Raw genomic sequence first — 21907 nt, 5'->3', positions numbered from 1 at the left:
GTGTGCAACCCAACCCGGGGCGGCGCCCCAACCCCCAGATCGGCCCTGCCATGTGCGCGACCCGGGGAGGCGGGGCAGGCACCGAGGGATTGGGCCTGCCATCTGCCACCCAGGGAGCAGGCCTAAGCCAGCAGGTGGTTATCTCCCGAGGGGTCCCAGACTGTGAGAGGGCACAAGTGGGGCTGAGGGACACCCCCTCCACCCCCCTCCCCCGCCAGTGCACAAATTTTTGTGTACCGGGCCTCTAGTCCTATATAATAAAAGCGTAATATGCAAATTGTCCCCTTGACTGGGAGTTCAACCAGGGGGTGGGGCCAGCTGGGAAGGGGAGGGAGTACCCAGCTGGCCACCAGCCAATAGGGACCCTACCAGTGCATGAATTTCATGCACTGGACCTCTAGTTATGTTATTAACTCCAGGAGTACAGGATCATTTGTCTTTCTTATTCTCCTTTGATTTCCCAGTGCCTAATACATAATAGAAGTTTAACAATTTTTTGTAGTATAAATGAACGAAAAGAAGGAGAAATTAGGATAAATTGCTGAATGTAGATGACAATTTTTTCTCAGGAACAACTTATTGTGTAGCAGATGTTGATCCTATGCACTATAATATTCTCTTCAACTATGACTCTCTTGACCCTTTTGACTAGGGGCTCTTCTCTGGTTTATGATTATCAAATCTCCTTTTTCTCCCTAGAGAGCCCAGCACCATAAGGTTATTTAAAGTAGCAGGTTTAGACAAGTTTTGCAATAAAGATGAGTTATTGTATATTGAGTGGCTGGAGAATGGTGTAACTATAACATAGAGTTACAAGGCTTAATTCTCAGCTAGGTAACTATGCTTGTACTTACTTAATGAAGGTAAAAGTTCAGCTCCATATTCTCTAGGCATAATGCCAAAGTTCTCTTGAAAGAATCTTTTGTTTTTATTAGTGATGCCGTAGCAGTGGAAGCAGCTTCTTAGCAGATCATGCTATTTCCTAGAACCTGCTAATGATAAATAGGCTTTGAAAATAAGAAGTAATTTACAAGTCCTGTTTAAAGGAAAACACAGCCATTTTGGTCTTACTGGTTTTTTCCTGTTTGGGAAATTAACTTAGATCTTGGATGAAGCTCTAACTATGCAAGGGGATGAAGGAATCAGTCAATTCCAAGGAAAAAAGGGAGAACAATGGGTAGACTAATATTTCCTGTCATGTCTCTGGCATGAATTAGTGGTTAACAAGTCTAGAATGGAAATTCCTTTATTTAAATAAAGATTTTATCTCTGCATCCCCACTTTAGTTCTATTAAGACTAATTTGTACTCAGTAAATAAAAAATAGAAAAACTTATTCAAGTAATGACTCTTTTCTCTGGTGAATCAGGACTTTATCTTTTTTTTTAAATCCTCCCCCAAGGATATGTTTTTATTGATTTGAGAGAAAAAGGAGGTGGGGGAGAGAGAGAGAGAACCATTGATGCGAGAGCAACATCAATTGGTTGCCTTCTGTATGCACCCCTCTCAGGAATCAAATGTGCAACCTTTTGGTGTTATGGACTACATTCCAATCAACTGAGCCACCCGGCCAGGGCTGAAACAGGACTTTAAATCAGATTGTTGCAGGATATTTTTTTTTTCAGGATGTGCTATTTTGTTTTTCAAATAATCGTTTATGATAGGATAGAGAGGGCGGATACTCAGTTGTTTTAAACTGGTCACTTCCAATATCATGTAAACAAAAAGCATGACTGAGTCAGCCAGACCTGGGTTTATCTCTGTCTTTGCCGTATTAGTTATATGAATAAAATAGATATATAAACAAAATTAAATGCATCTTACCATTGGAGTCATATTCAATAAATGTAAAGTAATATTTAGTTTTAAATGTTTAATAAAATCAGGTTTATTTATCTTAGAGAAATAAATTTTAATCCTCACCCAAGGATATGCTTTTATTGATTTTATTTTTGAGAGAGAGAGAAACATTGAGCTAAGAAAGAAACATCAATTGGTTACCTCCTGTATGCACCCCAACCAGAGATCAAACCTGCAGCCTCGGTTGCCACTCACTATACTAGTAAGTCATTCAGACTTAATGCCAAACTTTGACTGCTTTTCCCAATATAGTGGAAAGAACATAGACCTATGTGCAGAAAAAAATTAACAGCAGACCTAAGGCTTTTATTCTTAGAACCTCCTCCTTGCTAGGTTGGCCATTACCTGGCATCAGGGAACTTGAAAACCATAAACAGTTTCCTCTATTGAGATAAAACTCCCTAATCAGTGATGGCGAACCTATGACACACGTGTTAGAGGTGACACGCGAACTCATTTTTTTGGTTGATTTTTCTTTGTTAAATGGCATTTAAATATATAAAATAAATATCAAAAATATAAGTCTTTGTTTTACTATGGTTGCAAATATCAAAAAATTTCTATATGTGACACGGCACCAGAGTTAAGTTAGGGTTTTTCAAAATGCTGACACACCGAGCTCAAAAGGTTCACCATCACTGCCCTAGATGGTAATAACAGTGTTTTACTGTGTTCACTGTGTATAAAGTCTATGGTTTCCACTGAACACCTGCTTTCATTCTAAAAGTCTGGAATTTTGGTACATTATAGGCAGAGGGTACCTATATGACCAGCCACCAATTAAAACCTTCATTACTGAATTTCTGATGATCTTCATTAATAGACAGTGTTTCACAAATGTTGTCACAAAGCCTTGCCAAAGATTTCATCTTCTGTGACTCCACTGGGAGAGAACTTCTTAAATTTGTGCCTGGTTTCCTACAGATTTTGCCCGGTAGCCTTTTTCTCTTTACTGATTTTGCTTTGTTTCCTTTTGCTATAATGACCATGAGTATAACTACATGCTGAGTCCTGTGAATCACCAAACCTGAGGGTGATCTTGGGGATCCGTGACACACCTTAGAATCAAGCACATATGAACAACTCTTCCCATTCCATACTCTTGTAGCTATTTGACCTTGAACAAGTTTCTTATCTACTCTACATCTTAGCATTTTCATCTACATATTGAAAATGCTTTCATCCTGAATAGTGAGGATTATGTGAGACTTACTTTGTACTTAACACAGAGTGACTACCCCTTCCCCTTGACTTACTATAACCAAATACTCAATGTCAAGTGAGAAAAGCAAAGCCATCCCAGTCATTTCTATAAAACTGGGGTATAAGTAGAAATAAGGAAATAATAAAGAGTAGAAGTCAATAAAATATTAGACAGGTTTGAAAAGAGCAACAAAATTCATAACCTCTAGCTGCACTAATCAAGAAAAAAAGGAAGAGAGAACACAAATTACTGGTATCCATGCAATAGGTCCTACTGTCATTAAGAAGCTATTAAGGGATTATTCTGAATAACCTTAGGCCAGGACATTGAACAATGTATATGAAATGGATAAATTCCTTTAAAAATACAAGTTAAAACTGATGCAAGATGAAATAGAAAATCTGAATAGCCTATATCATTTAAATAAATTGAATTCCTGCTGCATTTCACCCCATACACAGTTTCTCTCTTTCTCCCTTTCTCTTTCTCTAAAGTCAATGAATAAAAATTTTTAAAATAAATATATCTAAAAATTGGCAAGGCCTTTACCCTAAAAATGAAAACATTTATCTGAGAAAGACCTACATAAATGGAGAAATATGCCACATTCAGAGATTGGAAATATTTGGTACGATCTAAATTATATTACCAGTAGGCTTTTCTGTAAAAACTGATAAACTGGTTCTAAAATTTATATGGAAATGCAAAAGACCTAGAATCTTCAACATGATCTTTAAATAAAAATATTGAAAGACATTATCAGACTTCAAGAGTTACTACAAAGCACTTTAATCAAAACTGTGTATTGGCATTCATATATGGAACAGCATAAGTAGCCCAGAAATAGAGCCACTTTTCTGTTTTTATTTGATTTGTACACAGGTACAAGCCCTTGACTGGAATCAAACCCACAACCCCTTCAGTCCATGGGCCAAAGCTCCAACCACTGAGCCAAACTGGCCAGGGCCCCGCATTTCGTTTATTCATTCATTCGTCAGTGGACATTTCTGTTGTTTCCACCTTTTTACAATTCTGAATAATGCTGCTGTGAACATTAGTTTACTATTCTCTGTTGAGGACTCTGCTTTCAGTTTTGTTGTTGTTGTTAATCCTTATCTGAGGATATTTTTCCATTGATTTTTAGAGAGAGGGGAAGGGTAGGAGAGAGAAAGAGAAAGTTTTAGTGAAACTATCAACTAACTACTTTATTAACAGAAAGATCTTGCAAAACATCTTTATTGAAAAACAGCAGTGTACTCTTGTCACACTTAAAAATATTTAAACTTATTTTAACTGACTATTAACTTAAACATTATATATATTTTTTTAACTTTAAATAGTTGTTACTCTTTTATTGCTTTTTTTCTATTCAGTGTAGGAAAATGATTTTATACAAGTGAATGATGGATATGATTTTTAAATTTTCTCTATATATAGGTTTGTTATATTTTTGAGAAATTGCTTTTAAACCATAAACATGTATTATATACAATCTTTAACATTTGTTCTCTCAATTGAGCAACAAAACATTGAACAATATTCCTTAAAAAACACAGAAGGGTCATATAGAGTAAGGAAATTGAAGAAGCCTCTTTAAGGTTGAAAGGGGGCTTTGAAATTGGCTTTAAATAGAATTTTAATTTTTAAGAAGTTAATTATGAATATCCATGTAAACACTATTGAGTTATTTAAAGTCAGGGAATTCTGTTATTAAAAACTCTTATACTTCGCCCCTTTTTTTAAAGTACATTTTTATTGATTTCAGAGAGAGGAAGAGAGAGAGAAACATCAATGATGAGAGAGAATCATTGATCGGCTGCCTCCTGCAAGCCCCCTACTGGGGATTCAGCCCTCAACCTGGGCATGTGCCCTTGACCGGAATCGAACCTGGGACCCTTCAGTCCACAGGTTGACGCTCTATCCACTGAACCAAATCAGTTAGGGCTATTCTTCCCCTTTTTATAATCAGCTTTATATTATGCATAATAATGGAGAATAGGTGCCAGATGCTCTAGTTAGTAATTTTAATAAACAATTCTTGCCTGGCCGGTGTGGCTCAGTGGTTGAGTGTTGACCCATGAACCAGAAGGTCACTGGTTCAATTCCTGGTTAGGGAACATGCTGAGGTTGGGGTCTTGATCCCTGGGGTTGGGGAAGGGGGCCGTGCAGGAAGCAGCTGATGATATTTCACTCTCATTAGTGTTTCTATCTCTCTATTCCCTTCCTATCTCTAAAAATCAATAAAAAGTTTTAAAAATAATAATAATAAAAAATTCTTAGTGTTTTGTTTGCTTCATAATGTCCTGTGTATTTTTGGTAGTAAATTTGCTATGCTAGTTGTTTAACATAGACTACTATTAAAATATGTTTTTAGCATGAAAAAAAGTAGGTAAAAATTAGTGATGGAAAAATCCATAAAGTTAAAAATTAAATTTTTATTTTTCTAGTCAGTGCATATTAGATCTTGTGTATGAATAGATGTTTAAATTGATAGTTTTTTGTTATTGTTGTTTTTGTTTCAGGAAAGTATCTAAGGCAAAAAAGAATTGACTTCCAGCTTCCTTATGACATCCTTTGGCAGTGGAAACATAATCAGGTATAATGAACCTATCTTACCAGGATTCATTCTTAAGGCATGGCAGGGAGGGAATGCAGATCTTTTTCTCTGCCTCCTTGTTATGCTCTCATTTTAGGAAATATAAAGTGTCCCTGTGAAGGTTAGAGACTAAAAAAAAAAAAAAAATTTTGCATTCATATTTAATGTGACCTATTTGCCTTTACTCATAATTCAAAATAGCAGTGAGTTTCTACTTTCCTGGGCAATCTTCTGTTATTATTCTGGACTTTTATTTTGGTAGCATAGATTCTGTTCTGTAAGAATCCTGTTTGATGCAGGTCTCCAGAGAATTTAGATGTACTGCAAGCAGCACGAAGAAATTTCAGGCTTTATTTTTGTTGGCTCCTTCCCATCAGTTTGGAATTTATTTTTCACATACAAAGGAAACAGGGAAAATGTTTAACACTCTTATGCTTTTAAAAGATCTTTAAATATATTGGGAACTAAAAATAGGAAGATACTAGTTTTCTCTCTTGCATCCTGCACGCCCCTACTGGGGATTGAGCCCCCAACCTGGGCATGTGCCCAGACCAGGAATCGAACCAGTGACCTATTAGTTTATGCATGGGTTGATGCTCAACTACTGAGCCACAGTGGCCAGACTTTTTATTTTATATATGTTTTTATTTTTTAAACAGAGAGGAAGTGAGAGGGATAGAGAGATAGAAATATCGATGAGAAACATCATTGGTTGGCTGTCTCCTGCACGACCCCTACTGGGGATCAAGCTTGCAACCCAGGCATGTGCCCTGACTGGGAATTTATCCAGTGACCTCTTGGTTCATGGATTGATGTTCAGTTAGAGCCACACCAGCTGGGCTGATGCATTCTTAATTACAGTGTGAGAGCTCCATTTTCCTGCTGGCCCTATCTATCCTCTTTATTCACTAAATTAATTGCCTTAATTAAAATGTGAAATGTGTTTTCCAACAATACCCACCTTGAAAAAGCCAGGGTACTAATTTTTTAAAATTTCATATACATATCCAGTTCATATAAGCAATCCCTAGGCAAGTTTTTCTCTTTTTTCATAGAGGCAAATAGAATCTTAATTTATCCAAATGAATAGCTTTGATTTACAATGTGTGATTTTCATTTAAGTTAATCCAACAACACGCTAAAGAAACACTCTCCGGTTTGATTCAGTGGATAGAGCATCTGCCTGCGGACTGAGGGGTCCCGGGTTCTATTCCAGTCCAGGACACATGCCCAGGTTGCAGGCTCGATCCCCAGTGGGGGGGGCGTGCAGGAGGCAGCCGATCAATAATAATTCTCTCTCATCATTGATGTTTCTATGTCTCCCTCTTGCTTCTTCTCTGAAATCAATAAAAATATTTAGAGCCCTAACCGGTTTGGCTCAGTGGATAGAGCGTCGGCCTGTGGACTCAAGGGTCCCAGGTTCGATTCCAGTCAAGGGCATGTACCTTGGTTGCGGGCACATACCCAGTGGGGAGTGTGCAGGAGGCAGCTGATCGATGTTTCTCTCTCATCGATGTTTCTAACTCTATCCCTCTCCCTTCCTCTCTGTAAAAAATCAATAAAAAATATTTTTAAAAAATATTTAGAAAAAGAAGAAGAAATATATCAGTCAGCCCTGGGCAGCGTAGCTCAGTGATTAGCGTGTTGGCCCATGCACTAAAGGGTCTCAGGTTTGATTCCCAGTGAAGGGCATATACCTGGGTTTCTGGTTTGTTCCCCAGCCCTGGTTGGGGCATGTGGGGGAGGCAACCAATCGCTATGTCTTTTTTTTTTTTTAATATATATTTTTATTGACTTCAGAGAGGAAGGAATAGGGAGAGAGAGACAGAAACATCAATGATGAGAGAGAATCATTGATCAGCTGCCTCCTGCACGCCCCCACTGGGAATCATGCCCGCAACCCGGGCATGTGCCCTCCTAGCTCATAGGTCGACGCTCAACCATTGAGCCACACTGGCCGGGCTCCATGTGTCTGTCTCACATTGATGTTTCTCTCTTTCCCCCCTTCCTCCCTCCCTTCTATTCTCTCTAAAAAATCAATGGAAAAAATATCCTTGAGTGAGAATTCACAAAGAAAAAAAAACATTGTTCAAAATGTACTTTCTTTAAACCATTTTATATTTATATTTCTTCTATTGAACCTAGTTCTCTCACACTGATCTAGTAAGTCACCTTCTAATTTGGGGTAAAAGGTGATCACATCAAGAGTTTCCCTCAAATGTATCCAGCCCAGAAAGTCTTGTAACTATTTCCATATAGGCAGAGCACATGGATAACTTCCTGTATTTTTAGTAATTAATGCTGCTGTCTGGCATTTGAAGTTAAATGCTATATTAAGATTTTTCTTTTTTCTTCTAGCTATACAAAAAGCCAGATGTCCCACTATATAAAAAAATTCGTTCAAGTGAGTAATTTGGGAGCTATTTTTTCTGTCTCCATATCATCAGTGTTCCTCTTGGTCTGACGCTTTAAAAATTATCCTGTATGTTCACAAACTATTCTTTACTTTCTTCTTTCAAGATGTCTACGTTGATGTCAAACCCCTTTCTGGTTATGAGGCTACCACCTGTAACTGTAAGAAGCCAGATGATGACACCAGGAAGGGCTGTGTGGATGACTGCCTCAATAGGTACTATACTAAACAGATTCCTTAAAAAACATAGGCTTTACGATCTATATAAGATACTTCAGTTGGAGGGAAAAGTTAAATATGCTCTTTGATTTTGCCTCAGGAAGTTCCACATTGATATATAAAACATAATTAATAGGATGTTTTAATCAGCTGGGGCTATTATAACAAAATACCATAGATTGGGTAGCTTAAACAACAGAAATTTATTCCCCACAGTTTAGGAGGCTGTGAAGTACATGGTTAAGATGCCAGTAGATTCGCTATCTGATGAGGATCCACTTCCTGGCTTATAGACAGCTGCCTTCTTGCATACTTACATGGCCTTTCCTCAGTGCATGCTCATAGACAAATAGTGCCTTTTTAACAGGGGCACTCCATCATGAAGTTCCCACCCTCATCACCTAATAGAAACCTGTTTTCCTCTCAAAGGCACTACTTCTAAATGCCATCACATTAGGGCTAGGTCTTCAGCTGTGAACTTTGGGAGCACATAAACATTCAGCTCAAATGTGGGATGAATACAGTAACAGAAAAAAATGATATTTAGAGTCTTACATACCTAGTTTTAAATCTTGTTATTTATTAGACCTGAAGAACATTATTAACCCCTCTAATAAAAATAATACCTTTTATGAGGAGTTTGTGAGGATTGTATGAATCAATGTTTATAAAGTATTAAGCACAGTTCTGGAAACCTTCCTAGATCTCTGTATATAGTAGCCATAATGAGGGAGTAAAGTAGTCTGGTGGCAGTGAGAAATAAGAATGGGTTCATAAACCATTAGCATATAGCAGATACACATGAGAATCGAGTCAGTGATAGCAACAAGAAATAGTAACACTATTGTCAGAGATAGAAAGTAAGGAATTTAACTGGTTTGAAGATACAAATTATGATTTTCATTTTGGACCATTAATTTTAAAATGACAATGAGATTTCAAAGTGGAAATGTTTAATAGAAGCAAAAGAGTGAAAATAGATTTGTTGGTTTTGGTAATATAAGAAAATTTATAGCAAAAAAGAACCGTTGAAATTCACATCAATATTTTCTGTTCTATATCGTTTTCCTGGGCAAAGGCAACTGCTTTCCTGGTCTCTAGTCAATTGTTCTCATGGCTGGGGAAATCAGTGTTTTAGTACCTATCTCCTGCATCAACATGCCAGTTGTGAAATTGTACCTTACATACATCACTGTAAATTTCAAAATCTTCACATCTTAATTTGCAGCATCTACTTTTAGATTTGGGTAAATTTACAGTCTTGTTTTCAGGCACAATGTATAGAAACATGTTTTACTTTTTTATATAATTAAAGGGTTTATCTTGGTTATTTATAAAAACAAATGGAATATATTTCAGTGCCTTCAACTCTAAAAACCACAAATTTTTAGCAACCTCTGAATGATTGTTCTTTGGCAGAAATTTTTTAAATTGCAGTCTCTTTTCTCTCAATACTATGTTATACTTATATTTTAGTTATTTTGTCCACGTAAACTATATTGTTGTGTGTGTTATGAAATATGGAAATGTACTAGTGGGTGTAGGGTATTACGAACAGGGAGTTATAATTGAAACCACAAAAATAAATGAGCCTTCTAAAGAAAAGATGAACAAAAAATGTGTCATAGAAGGTACACAGGAAAAAGGGCTTCCTGTTTAAATAGAAAGACAGAAATAGTTATTGGAAGAAAGGTGGGAAATCCATTATCATAAATTAGCAACAAAGACAACAAAAAGAGGGCATTTTCAGGAGAGCTATTCAACAATATTCTTACAGCAAAGAAGTCAGCAAAAGAAAGAATAAAGGCCGTAACCGGTTTGGCTCAGTGGATAGAGCGTCGGCCTGTGGACTCAAGGGTCCCAGGTTCGATTCCGGTCAAGGGCATGTACCTTGGTTGCAGGCACATCCCCAGTAGGAGGTGTGCAGGAGGCAGCTGATCAATGTATCTCTCTCATCGATGTTTCTAACTCTCTATCTCTCTCCCTTCCTCTCTGTAAAAAAATCAATAAAATATATTTAAAAAAAAAAAAAAGAAAGAATAAAGGTGATGAATTTGACAGTAAGGCAGTGTCTTTTTCACAAGTTAAGTTGATTGTCTTAAGTTGAAGAAGAACCCAATGGAGACTTTCTCTGCTTACTGCTCATTTATGAGATTTGACACTGTACTATTTGTCCTTTAGATAAGGACAATATTTTTTGGAAGAATAAATGAAATGACTCTGAAAATACTTAAATTGTAAAGTATTAAATACTTTCTGTATAAATAAGTTATGATTATAAACATAATATATTTTGATTTACCAATATATTCTTGGTCCTCCCTTGTTCATGCTAAATACCCATACTGGGATTCCAAACTATAAAACAACTAAAAGGCTTCTATTAAAGATCCTAGAAATATAAAAAGGAAAGCAGTGAGAGGGCATATGCATAACCACGTTCACCTACTGTGTTCAAAATTGTTTACTTGTTTATTCACTCCAAATTATAGGTTTAGCTAGTTATATAGACTGCTAATGTTATTTCCAATATGGAAATGTCATTTACACTAAGGAAATATGGATTCCTATTTTTTTTTAAAAATAATAATATGAACATACTGACCTTTACACTTAAAAGTAGTTATGATGGTAAATTTTGTGTGTATTTTACTACAGTTTTTTAAAAAATCTGTAAATGGCCGTGAGCTACTTCAAAACAAGATTGCAGTATAATCTGAAACTATTAATTTCTTTGTGGGTTGCAGTTCATTTACTCTTAGCACAAAGCTAAATAAGATAACTTTTACCCAGGATGCTAAGTGGACAATTAGCTTAATAATTTGCAAGGAGCATTTGGTGTTTACAACTGGATTTGGAAATTTATAGTGTTATTAATTTTTTAAGTTCTATATTATTACTTGTTAAGCTTGTTAGCCAGTCTAACCTTGTTAAAATAATTTGGTGTATTCATTTTAAGAATTCCTATAAAACATAAAATGGGTTTATGTAGGCATATAATGTTAGTTGACATACAATTATTGCTTTTCTTTCTAGAATGATCTTTGCTGAGTGTTCCCCCAACACTTGCCCCTGTGGTGAGCAGTGCTGTAACCAGAGGATACAGAGGCATGAGTGGGTGCAATGTCTAGAACGATTTCGAGCTGAGGAAAAAGGTTGGGGAATCAGAACCAAAGAACCCCTAAAAGCTGGGCAGTTCATCATTGAATACCTAGGAGAAGTTGTCAGTGAACAGGAGTTCAGGTAATTGATGATAGTCAGTAAAATGGTAAAAGTATCAGATTAGAATGGAAAATGGAATATTTGAAATTTACTTTCAATTTAATCATTAAGTGACTTTCAATAATCTTTCTCCTTTTCAGAAACAGGATGATCGAGCAATATCATAATCATAGTGACCACTATTGTCTGAACCTGGATAGTGGAATGGTGATTGACAGTTATCGCATGGGAAATGAGGCTCGATTCATCAACCACAGCTGTGACCCAAACTGTGAAATGCAGAAATGGTAAGGAAGCAGGGGATGGTGAAACCAAGAATCCCATAGAACAGAAAGCATTGAGGGTATCCAGAGATTGATCTTTCCACAATGTCAATCAGCTTACACAAAGTAGCTTAGGCATTTCCCTATTATACCAGATCCTCCTGGCAAAGAGTAAGCCTCTGCTATTTCTTCACTTCATCCTAACTACTTAGTCGGCCTACGCTCCAAGGAGCCTCGGGTTTGATTCCCAGTGAAGGTCATGTATATGAGTTGCAGGTTCGATCCCCAGCCCCAGTTGGTAGAAAATGTCATATATAAATATATAAAACATCTAGTATTTATTTACTGCTTACTTTGTCCTACGTACTGTTACATGGTTTGTCTCATAACAGTTCATTCAGCATAGGCCCACTGAATTTGTCACCATGAGATATAAAAACAAGTGAAAGGAACGAGAATAATGCTTTTAGGCTGCCGTTTCATTTATAAGTTCAAATAGGATGCCAGAGCATCTGGACACCCAACAATAAGTTTGAATGAAGAAACTTTCACATAGAGGAAAACAACTAATTGAGAATGAAGTGGATTTCTACAATAGTTGAAAGATAAGATTAAATATTGGAAAAAATTTGGAAAATTTTGGAAAGACCTTTAACTTTTGTCCTTTCTCTATAGGTCTGTTAATGGAGTATACCGGATTGGACTATATGCTCTTAAAGATATGCCAGCTGGTACAGAACTCACTTATGATTACAACTTTCATTCCTTTAATGTTGAAAAACAGGTAAGCATGTGCCCGGCCAGTGTGGCTCAGTGGTTGAACATCGACCTATGAACCAGGAGGTCACGGTTTGATTCCCAGTCAGGGCACATGCCCAGGTTGCGGGCTCAATCCCCAGTGGAGGGTGTGCAGGAGTCAGCGGATCAATGATTCTCTCTCATCATTGATGTTTCTATCTCTCCCTCTCCTTTCCTCTCTGAAATCAATAAAAATATATTTTTTAAAAAACAGGTAAGAATAGTAAATCCAAGAGGGAGGTTGAACTTTGTCACAGTGCTCTGTATAACATAGGCCTTCAGTAAACATTACTGAGTTGTAGCCATTGAGAAGTACAGTGGAAAAAGCAGTTTTTCACTCTTAACTCCACTTTTATCTAGGATACACAGGTCTGTGTTATTCTTTCAGAAGAGATTGCCCTATCATTTTTAGTCTCCAGTCACTTCTTAAGTATTCTGGTGAAGTTTTTTCCAATATTTAATCTTATCTTTCAACTATTGTAGAAATCCACTTCATTCTCAATTAGTTGTTTTCCTCTATGTGAAAGTTTCTTCATTCAAACTTATTGTTGGGTGTCCAGATGCTCTGGCATCCTATTTGAACTTATAAATGAAACGGCAGCCTAAAAGCATTATTCTCGTTCCTTTCAAAGCAACTGTGTAAGTGTGGCTTTGAGAAATGTCGAGGAATCATCGGTGGCAAGAGTCAACGTATGAATGGACTCACCAGCAGCAAAAGCAGCCAGCCTATAGCCACACATAAAAAGTCTGGACGGTCAAAAGAAAAGAGGAAATCTAAGCACAAGCTGAAAAAAAGGGTGAATAATAATTCCATGGCTTTCCTCAGAGGCAATTACTGAAACAAGGGAAATGCCAAAGGGTGGCATCTTCAGAGTGGTTTTAATGTTCTTGGAGGTGATTTCTGATTGATGTTTTTTTCCCCCTGCATTCTGATCCATCTCTTTTTCAGAGAGGCCACCTCTCTGAGGAACCCAGTGAAAACATGAACACTCCAACAAGATTGGCCCCGCAATTACAAATGAAGCCCATGTCCAATCGAGAGAGGTAAAAAGTAGATTTTCTTACCTGAGCTCTCTAAATTATGTGATTTGCTTGTCCGATTATTGAGCAGCTGTATATTTGAGCCATTTCTTTTGTACAGGAGTTCCTTAAATAAGGATTCAAGGGGTCTGTGAACTTGGGTGGGGGGTAAATTGTGTCTTTATTTTACCTACTTTCTAACTGAAATTTAGCATGACCTTAAATATGACTGTAGGCAACAACAAATGTGTGTGTGTGTGTGTGTGTGTGTGTGTAGTATTTGCAGTTTCCGTGAGTTTTGCCACCATATTCATTTTCATATTATGTTATAGGTGTTACACATATCTCAAAATATCACTTAGGTTTATCTCTGCCTCAAAATTACAATAGTTGTTAAACCCTCAACTAGATATTGTCATGTGTTAAAAATTAATGTTTAAAATATTCTGAAAACTGTATTGCAGCATATTTAGTTTCCTTTTAATCCTATGTATTAAAATTACTTACATTTTTAAATTAATTTTTTAAATGCTTTTAAAACATTGTTCAGAGAAGGATTATATGGGCTTCATCAGTCTGCCAGAGGAATCCATACTTTGTTGATATATTAACAGCAGTCAAAAGAATCTTTAGTCATTTTTACTCTTCCTTGTATTCAAGGATTTGTTCATGTCAGAGGTTAAACAATGTAAACATGTCATATTTCTCAAGATACTCTATTTTTTTTAAGATACTCTATATTTCCCGACTACACACTTCAATATCTTAGAAAGTTTATCCTTACTTACAATTTTACTATAATTTTAGCCACTTTTATTCTATTTCACTTTGTCATAGAAATTTTAAACTTCATTGAAACAGATGATCTAATCCAGTGGTTCTCTATTTTATCTGCATGTTAGCCTAGGAAGCTTTAAAAAACTTCTGATGGCCCTAATCAGTGTAACTCAGTTGGTAGGAGCATCATCTCCTGCACTGGAAGGTCAAGGGCACATACCTGGGTTGCACATTCTGTCCTTGTTTGGAGGGCTCTTTCTGGAGGCAGCTAATCATTGTGTGTCTCTCTCCCCCTCTCTCTTCCTTCCTTCCTCCCTCCCTTTCTAAAATCAATTTTTAAAAAAAACAAAAAACGCTTTTGATGCCCAGGCCACACCCACGACCACTTAAACCAGAATTTTCAGAGATGGAATCCAGACATCAGTAGTTTATAAAGCTCCCCAAGTGATTTCAATTTGCAGCCAAAGTCAAGAACTATAAAATTGGTCTAATCTCCATTACAGAGGCCTATATTTGAAATTTATTCAAGGTAACATTGTTTTATATGTGTATTAGAGTGAAAATCAAATAATGGAATCATCAAAATAATGTGTAGGGTCAATCAAGATACATGTAACTCATTTACATTTAGAGATCCATGTGGAGGCATTGCTTGTAGCATCGTTGCCCAGGGCATATCCATCCTAAATATCTTAGCTTATATCTGCCAGTTCTCCTTCTCATAGCTAATCCTAAGCCTGTACTTTATCTGAAAAACTTTCTTTAGAATTTGTACGAAGACTCCATAAAGTTCTGCCTTCAAATCAGGTTGTTTCAATTGCCAAAATTTTTGTAGCCTTTAAGTCCCCAGGATTATCAGTAAATAATATAGGAAAATGTTTTATGTTATGTGAAAAAAAGTTAGGATGCAAAACTGAATAATGTTTTCCCATATATAATTCTCTTTATAACAGCTGAATTCACTGATAAGTATTCATTTATAACATCTTAACAGTGGCTTACATAGAACAGACGTGTAATAAATGCTTATTGAATTAATGAATAAAAGGACTATTTTTTCTTTCCTTGCAGGAATTTTGTATTAAAGCATCATGTGTTCTTGGTCCGAAACTGGGAGAAGATTCGGCAGAAACAGGAGGAAGTAAAGCACACCAGTGATAATATTCACTCAGCATCATTATATACCCGCTGGAATGGCATCTGCCGAGATGATGGGAACATCAAATCTGGTAAGGACTCGAAAAGTTTCTGCTAATTCCAAAAGGTTATCTCAAAGTGATTACACTAGTTACTTTCAAACAAACAGTCTATTCAAAAATTCCTTTTGGTCTGTTCCAAAAAAGTTAAGATCCAAGCATATTAACACCAATCAGCAATAACCTATCCCTCCAGCTCTCCACCTTCCTGTTTCTACTATGGGAAATAGGAAGAAACCCCCTTCCACCACCTCCCAGACATCACCTATAGCCTGAAAGTCACTAGACATGAGATATAGGTAGTGGGTCCTTTGTCTTCTTTCCTACCTGGAAAATACCTTGCAGACACAGGGTAAATAGTGATGACAGATGCAGAGGAAAATGACACCAGTGTTAATTTGAAGACTTTTTGCCCCCCACATTTAGACCAGCATTATATACACAGACCATCAGATTTCCTTTTTCTAACCTTCATGATTGAATAATGAGATAGCACTCCTGATGCAGATTTATTATCCAGAGCAGATTCAAAGAAGAGAAATTGGCATGTCTAAATACTCTTTCTAACTGAAAATAGTGTTCAAAAGCTCATGCTCTTACTATTTTATTTCCCTCAGAAAATACAGGCATTCTGCATTGTACATGAGGGAATATGCTGAGCTAGGGACTAGATAGAAATTTGCCCAAAATCTTCTCTCCTCTCAGTGATTTGATTGGCATAAATTCTCTAAGTTTACAATTCAGTTAGTTCAAATCTTCTGGTAATGATAATAATTTCCTGAGTCTTTTATAGGTCAGGCACTGAGCTAGACACATTAAAAAGATGTTTATTTCATCTGCATAATTACTTCATGAGGAAAATACTACCACTAGTCCCATTTTACAGTTAAGAAACTGAGATACAGAGCGTTTAAGTAACTTGCCCAAGATCAAAATCTAATAAGTAGAGAAGCCACAGTAAAAACACAGACTCATTTTGAAGCTCAGACTTTCAGCTACTACACGATGTAGCACTTGGCTACTAAAATAAGCTCACTCTAACTTGCAGCATCTGTCTCTCTGGTAAACTTCATTGTTTTCTGATTTTCCTGTAAGGAAGAGAGAAAGAACTCCATGACTTCAACTAATCACTTAACAAAAATTGAGCAAAGGGCAGAAAGTCACTGGGGGAGAGAAAGCCACGTAGAGCTCCTCTTTTCCTGAAGCTAATTTTCACTTTATTCTTCCAGACGTCTTCATGACCCAGTTCTCTGCTCTGCAGACAGCCCGATCTGTTCGAACAAGACGGCTGGCAGCTGCAGAGGAAAACATTGAAGTGGCTCGAGCAGCCCGCCTCGCCCAGATCTTCAAAGAGATCTGTGATGGTATCATCTCTTATAAAGGTGACCATATCCACCCCAAATTCATTCTTCTTCGCTTTTTCTAAAAGTCATACCATTTATCCTCACTTGAGACATCCAAGAACAAGTGACAGTTTAGGATTAGGAAATTAGGAGGTTTATTTAGCTCTTCCTTTTGTCAGAGTATAGAATTACAGGACTGATTATAGTCTTTGGGAATTGTTGTTTTTAAATCCCTAGATATTATAAGTCAATTTTTTTTTCTATTTATTAGATTTACCATAAGTATTATATTTAGAAATCACATCTTTTAGCTACAGTATAGAAATAAGCAGGTCTCTGTCTTGTATAAAATTTTCCTGAATGAAGCAGTGACATCTATAATAATAAAAGCTTAATATGCTAATTAGACCAGACAGCTGACCAACCTTCTGGACGAAGCCGAGGCGGGGGCTGAGGCAGAAGCGGTTGGGGCGATCAGGCAGGCAGGAGGCAGGCAGGCGAGCAGTTAGGGGCCAGCGGTCCCGGATTGCAAGAGGGATGTCTGACTGCCGGTTTAGGCCTGATCCCACAGGGATCCCTGGGAGATTGGGCCTAAACCAGCAGTCGGACATCCCCCAAGGGGTCCCGGATTGCCAGAGGGTGCAGGCCAGGCTGAGGGACACCCGCCCCCCGCCCCATGCATGAATTTCGTGCACTGGGCCTCTAGTAGTAATATAAGAAAAAAGTATGAACATATGGCATCAGTGGTTCTTAACCTTTTTTGATTGACAGATATTTGATTTTCTGATATTCAGAGAATCTCAGAAAAGCTATGCACTCTTTCCCTAGAAAAAATGCATGTACATAATTTTGCATATATTATGGAGGGATTACAGGCCCTACATTAAGAAAAAAGATCTAGCCCTAGCTGGTTTGGCTCAGTGGATAGAGCATCGGCCTGCAGACTGAAAGGTCCCAGGTTCGATTCCGGTCAAGGGCACATGCCCAGGTTGTGGGCTTGATCCCCAGTAGGGGGCGTGCAGGAGGCAGCCGATCAGTGATTCTCTCTCATCATTGATGTTTCTCTCTCAACCTCTCCCTTCCTCTCTGAAATCAATAAGAAAAAAAAAATATTTAAAAAAAAAGAGTTTCCTTTAAAAAAAAAATTTAAAAGAAAAAAGACCTAAAGTTACAAAAAAATTACTTCAAGAGTGTTTTCAGCTCAGCCAGCGTGGCTCAGTGGTTGAGCATCGACCTATGAACCAGGAGGTCACAGTTCAAATCCTGGTCATGGCACCTGCCCAGGTTGTGGGCTCGATCTTCAATGTGGGGCATGCAGGAGGCAGCCAATCAATGATTCTTTCTCATAATTGATGTTTTTATCTCCCTCTCCTTGCCTCTCTGAAATCAATAAAAATATTTTTATGGTGTTTTCATGCAAATATCTTTACCCTACCCCATTTCTCTTTCAAGACACATCTTTTGGATATGTGTTGGGGGTAAGGGTGGGGAAGGAGAGAGATTTTAATTTGGGTAGGGAGTTTGGTAATATACGTGACTTTTTATGACCAGAAAATTTGGAGATACTTAAAATAAAAGATTTTAACAAATAATTGCAGCTTTTGCTGTCAATTTTGGCTGGTCTTCTCTTCCCTAAATTCTGACCCTAGCCTGTTTTGTTCAGTGGATAGAGCATCAGCCTGCGGGTTCAATTCCGGTCAAGGGCATGTACCTCGGTTGCAGGCTCGATCCCTGGCCCTAGCAACCAATCAGTATATCTCTCTCCCATCAATGTTTCTCTCTCTGTGTCTCTCCCCCTTCCTTCTACTTTCAGTGGGAAAATATTCTCAATTGGGGATTAAAAAATAAATAAATTCTGGAGAATTTTTTTCTTTCTTCTTTCTGTACTTTTCTTCATATTTGAGTAGCTTTTACAGTTTTGTTATCCCAAAAGGTCACAGTCTGCATTTTCAACCAGCCCCATCTGGTCTAATGTAAAACTGTAGTATATCTATTGTCCATTACATTCTGGGTATGAAACAACAGGCTTTTTTCTATATATATTGTAAGTTGCTAGAAAGGAAATAAGGTAGCAATGAGAAGTAGCCCCACAGCATGACTTGCGTTTTTGTAATACAAAGTAACTATTATGAACAAAAGGATTCCAGAAAATATTTACAGTACTAAATTATCCATTATCTGGAATTTAATTGAATCCAAATCAACAGAGTAATATTAGTGAGAACTAGAAGACATTTTTGAATGAGATGATCTTTGCTGTAATATAATTTACTAGAAGCCCAGCGCACGAAATCGCGTGGCCCTGCCCACCCGCCAGCCCCCCCCCCCCCCCCCCACCCCAGCCCCCCCCCCCGCCACACTCGCAGCCCCGCCCACCCACACCGGTCTTTGGTCTTATGGCATTAAGGCCACAGGCCTTTTTATAATATAGATTGAGCTGAAATTTGCACTAAGCAGCCTAGCTACCTAAATAAGTTCCCATCTCTCATTGTTCAATGAAAATTTTTCTCATTACCCATCTAACATTTCTCATTACCCACCTAACATTTCAAGCATATATGCTATAGCTTTTATATTCCAAGTAATTCTGAAAGTATCTTCTGATCCTTGCCTTTACCCCCATCTCTAAAAAATATTTGCATTTGTCATAACCCTCAAAAAGAACTTAGATTTTTTTTCTCTAACTGTTAATTTTGAGGATTCTACTTTTTCATTTATGAGTTAATACTTGTCTCCCTTGTATCATTTAGCCCTTCTACTAAACCTTGTATTCTTTTGCAGATTCTTCCCGACAAGCATTGGCAGCACCACTTTTGAACCTCCCCCCAAAGAAGAAGTAAGTTCACATATGTGGGAATCTCTGAATTTCTTTTTAAAGTACCAAGTATACCAGATTGACACCTGGCTTTATGTTCTAGGAATGCTGATTATTATGAGAAGATCTCTGATCCCCTAGATCTTTCTACCATAGAGAAGCAGATCCTCATTGGTTATTATAAAACAGTGGAGGCTTTTGATGCTGACATGCTCAAGGTCTTTCGGAATGCTGAGGTATTTCTCACTGACTTCAAACACAGATTTTAGAAGTTTGTTCTGAAGAACTATTCTGGGAATTTTAAGATTTTTACCCTCTTCTATAAACCTTCATATTTCTGGTTAAGAAAGCCAGTAATTTTTTTGAGTACCCTTAGGGTAAAGATACATGGTAGTAAATATTATAGAATTTTGTATAATAAAGACATTGATATGACTAAAATGGAAATTAAGTCATACTCGCAAAAAAGCAGTTTTTGTAAAAACCTAATTAAGTATTAAACCTTTATATTTGCATAATACAGACATTTTACTACATTTAAATCGTATCCACAGTTTCTTTCCTCAAAACAATAAGTATATGTGAAATACACAGAAGTATTCTAGGTAAATAGTTGTAAATGTATCTTAAGAATGGAATTGAGAGGTACTATGTGAATACATTTTAGAATAGGTGAAGCTTTGGGGGCTGGCTAAGAAGGTTAAGAAGGGGGGAATGGAGGACATCTGTAATACTGTTGACAGTTAAAGAAAAAAAAGACAAGATGAAGCTCATTAGAGAAAATGTGATTTTGAACTGATTTAAAGGAGAGGATGGAATACTGTATGGTACATAGAAAAGGAAATTATTCCATGATTTTGAAATACCTTGGAGAGGTATTTGAAGGATAAAAGGCTACTAGATTATGTACTTCTATTTGTAATACTTTAAACAATAAATAAAATTTAAAAAATAAATAAAACATTTACACTTATTGAAATTTTTTAAAAAAGGTTACTAGATGAAGGAAGAATTGAGGTTGAAGACCAGAAATGAGAAAGAAGAACAGACAAGTGGGCGATTAGGGCAATCCTGAATTATAACATGCTTTTTACTGAAACCCAGCTTTCATATATATTTAAAGCTTATAGCTCTGTCCCTAATATCTGCAAGACAAAGGTAAATCAAGAGCTTCTCCACAACATTATTCTTGTGACATTAATTCATATTTCATGGTCACTGTGTAGTTTATCAAGTGGACAGTAAAGGAGTTGAATGACAGAGCAATAGAAAAAATGGAAAAATTACCATGCAGATTCTAATGTTAATTCATTTTAGTTTAAGTTGTTTTCAAATGCCTGGCACTATATTTGATGGTATTGAAAGTCTGTTAACCAAAATGGGAGTATAAAGAAAATCCTGCTACCTCTTCAAGTGTATTTTTAAGCCATATTGAGAAGACCAAACATGACTTCTTTCTTCTGCTTTCTTCAGAAGTACTACGGGCGTAAATCCCCAATTGGAAGAGATGTTTGCCGCCTACGAAAGGCCTATTATAACGCCCGGCATGAGGCATCAGCCCAAATTGATGAGATTGTGGGAGAAACAGCAAGTGAGGCAGACAGCAGTGAGACCTCAGTCTCTGAAAAGGAGAATGGGCATGAGAAGGATGATGATGTTATCCGCTGTATCTGTGGCCTCTACAAGGACGAAGGCCTCATGATCCAGTGTGACAAGTGCATGGTAAGGGTCAGGAGGTGAAGCAGAAACCTAGTCCTGATGACCATGGTGACCATATTCTAAGAAGCTGCCCATGCCTCTTTTGGCTTGGCGGCTTTTTATGAACTTTAACTTTGTCTTGGTTTCTGTTATCCCCCACTGTTCACCATATTGTTTTTCTCCTTTTATATATCTGTCTCTTTCATTTTATCCTTCCCTTTTCCTACCTCCCATTCTTTCTGCCCACTTCCCACTATACATGTCTTAGATCATCTGGATCAAAAAGAATGATGGTATTTAGGATAGTGCTTTACCTTGCAAAACATTAGAGGTACTACACTCTGTATAACATTAATACAGATGGAATGTAGTTTATAGAGCTCCTGACGAAGAAGTGAAGGCCTGGATTTGAACCTTAGTATTCCAATTTACTGAACTTGTTATCTTATATGGAAAATGGAGCTATGAGTAACACATAGGATTG

General features: G+C 37.2%; 1 protein-coding gene across 2 annotated transcripts in view; it reads left to right on the top strand.

Annotated features, from left to right (window-relative positions):
* The window catches only part of ASH1L (ash1 (absent, small, or homeotic)-like (Drosophila)), a 131963-nt gene that overhangs the window by 96278 nt on the left and 13778 nt on the right, over positions 1-21907 (top strand). For both annotated transcript variants that reach the window (XM_014540820.1, XM_005867543.2), the window contains exons 8-20: positions 5586-5659; positions 8018-8063; positions 8180-8288; positions 11328-11534; positions 11654-11800; positions 12452-12560; positions 13207-13371; positions 13524-13618; positions 15443-15600; positions 16797-16949; positions 19692-19746; positions 19829-19961; positions 21199-21447. In XM_014540820.1, coding sequence (XP_014396306.1) covers positions 5586-5659; positions 8018-8063; positions 8180-8288; positions 11328-11534; positions 11654-11800; positions 12452-12560; positions 13207-13371; positions 13524-13618; positions 15443-15600; positions 16797-16949; positions 19692-19746; positions 19829-19961; positions 21199-21447 — 1700 coding nt within the window. The remainder of the gene's footprint in view (positions 1-5585; positions 5660-8017; positions 8064-8179; positions 8289-11327; positions 11535-11653; positions 11801-12451; positions 12561-13206; positions 13372-13523; positions 13619-15442; positions 15601-16796; positions 16950-19691; positions 19747-19828; positions 19962-21198; positions 21448-21907) is intronic.

The sequence above is a fragment of the Myotis brandtii genome, unplaced genomic scaffold, assembly GCF_000412655.1.
Source record: "Myotis brandtii unplaced genomic scaffold, ASM41265v1 scaffold250, whole genome shotgun sequence".
NCBI classification, from domain to species: Eukaryota; Metazoa; Chordata; class Mammalia; order Chiroptera; family Vespertilionidae; genus Myotis; species Myotis brandtii.
The sequence above is the reverse complement of the archived record's forward strand: the minus strand, read 5'-3'. Positions and strand labels throughout refer to the sequence as shown.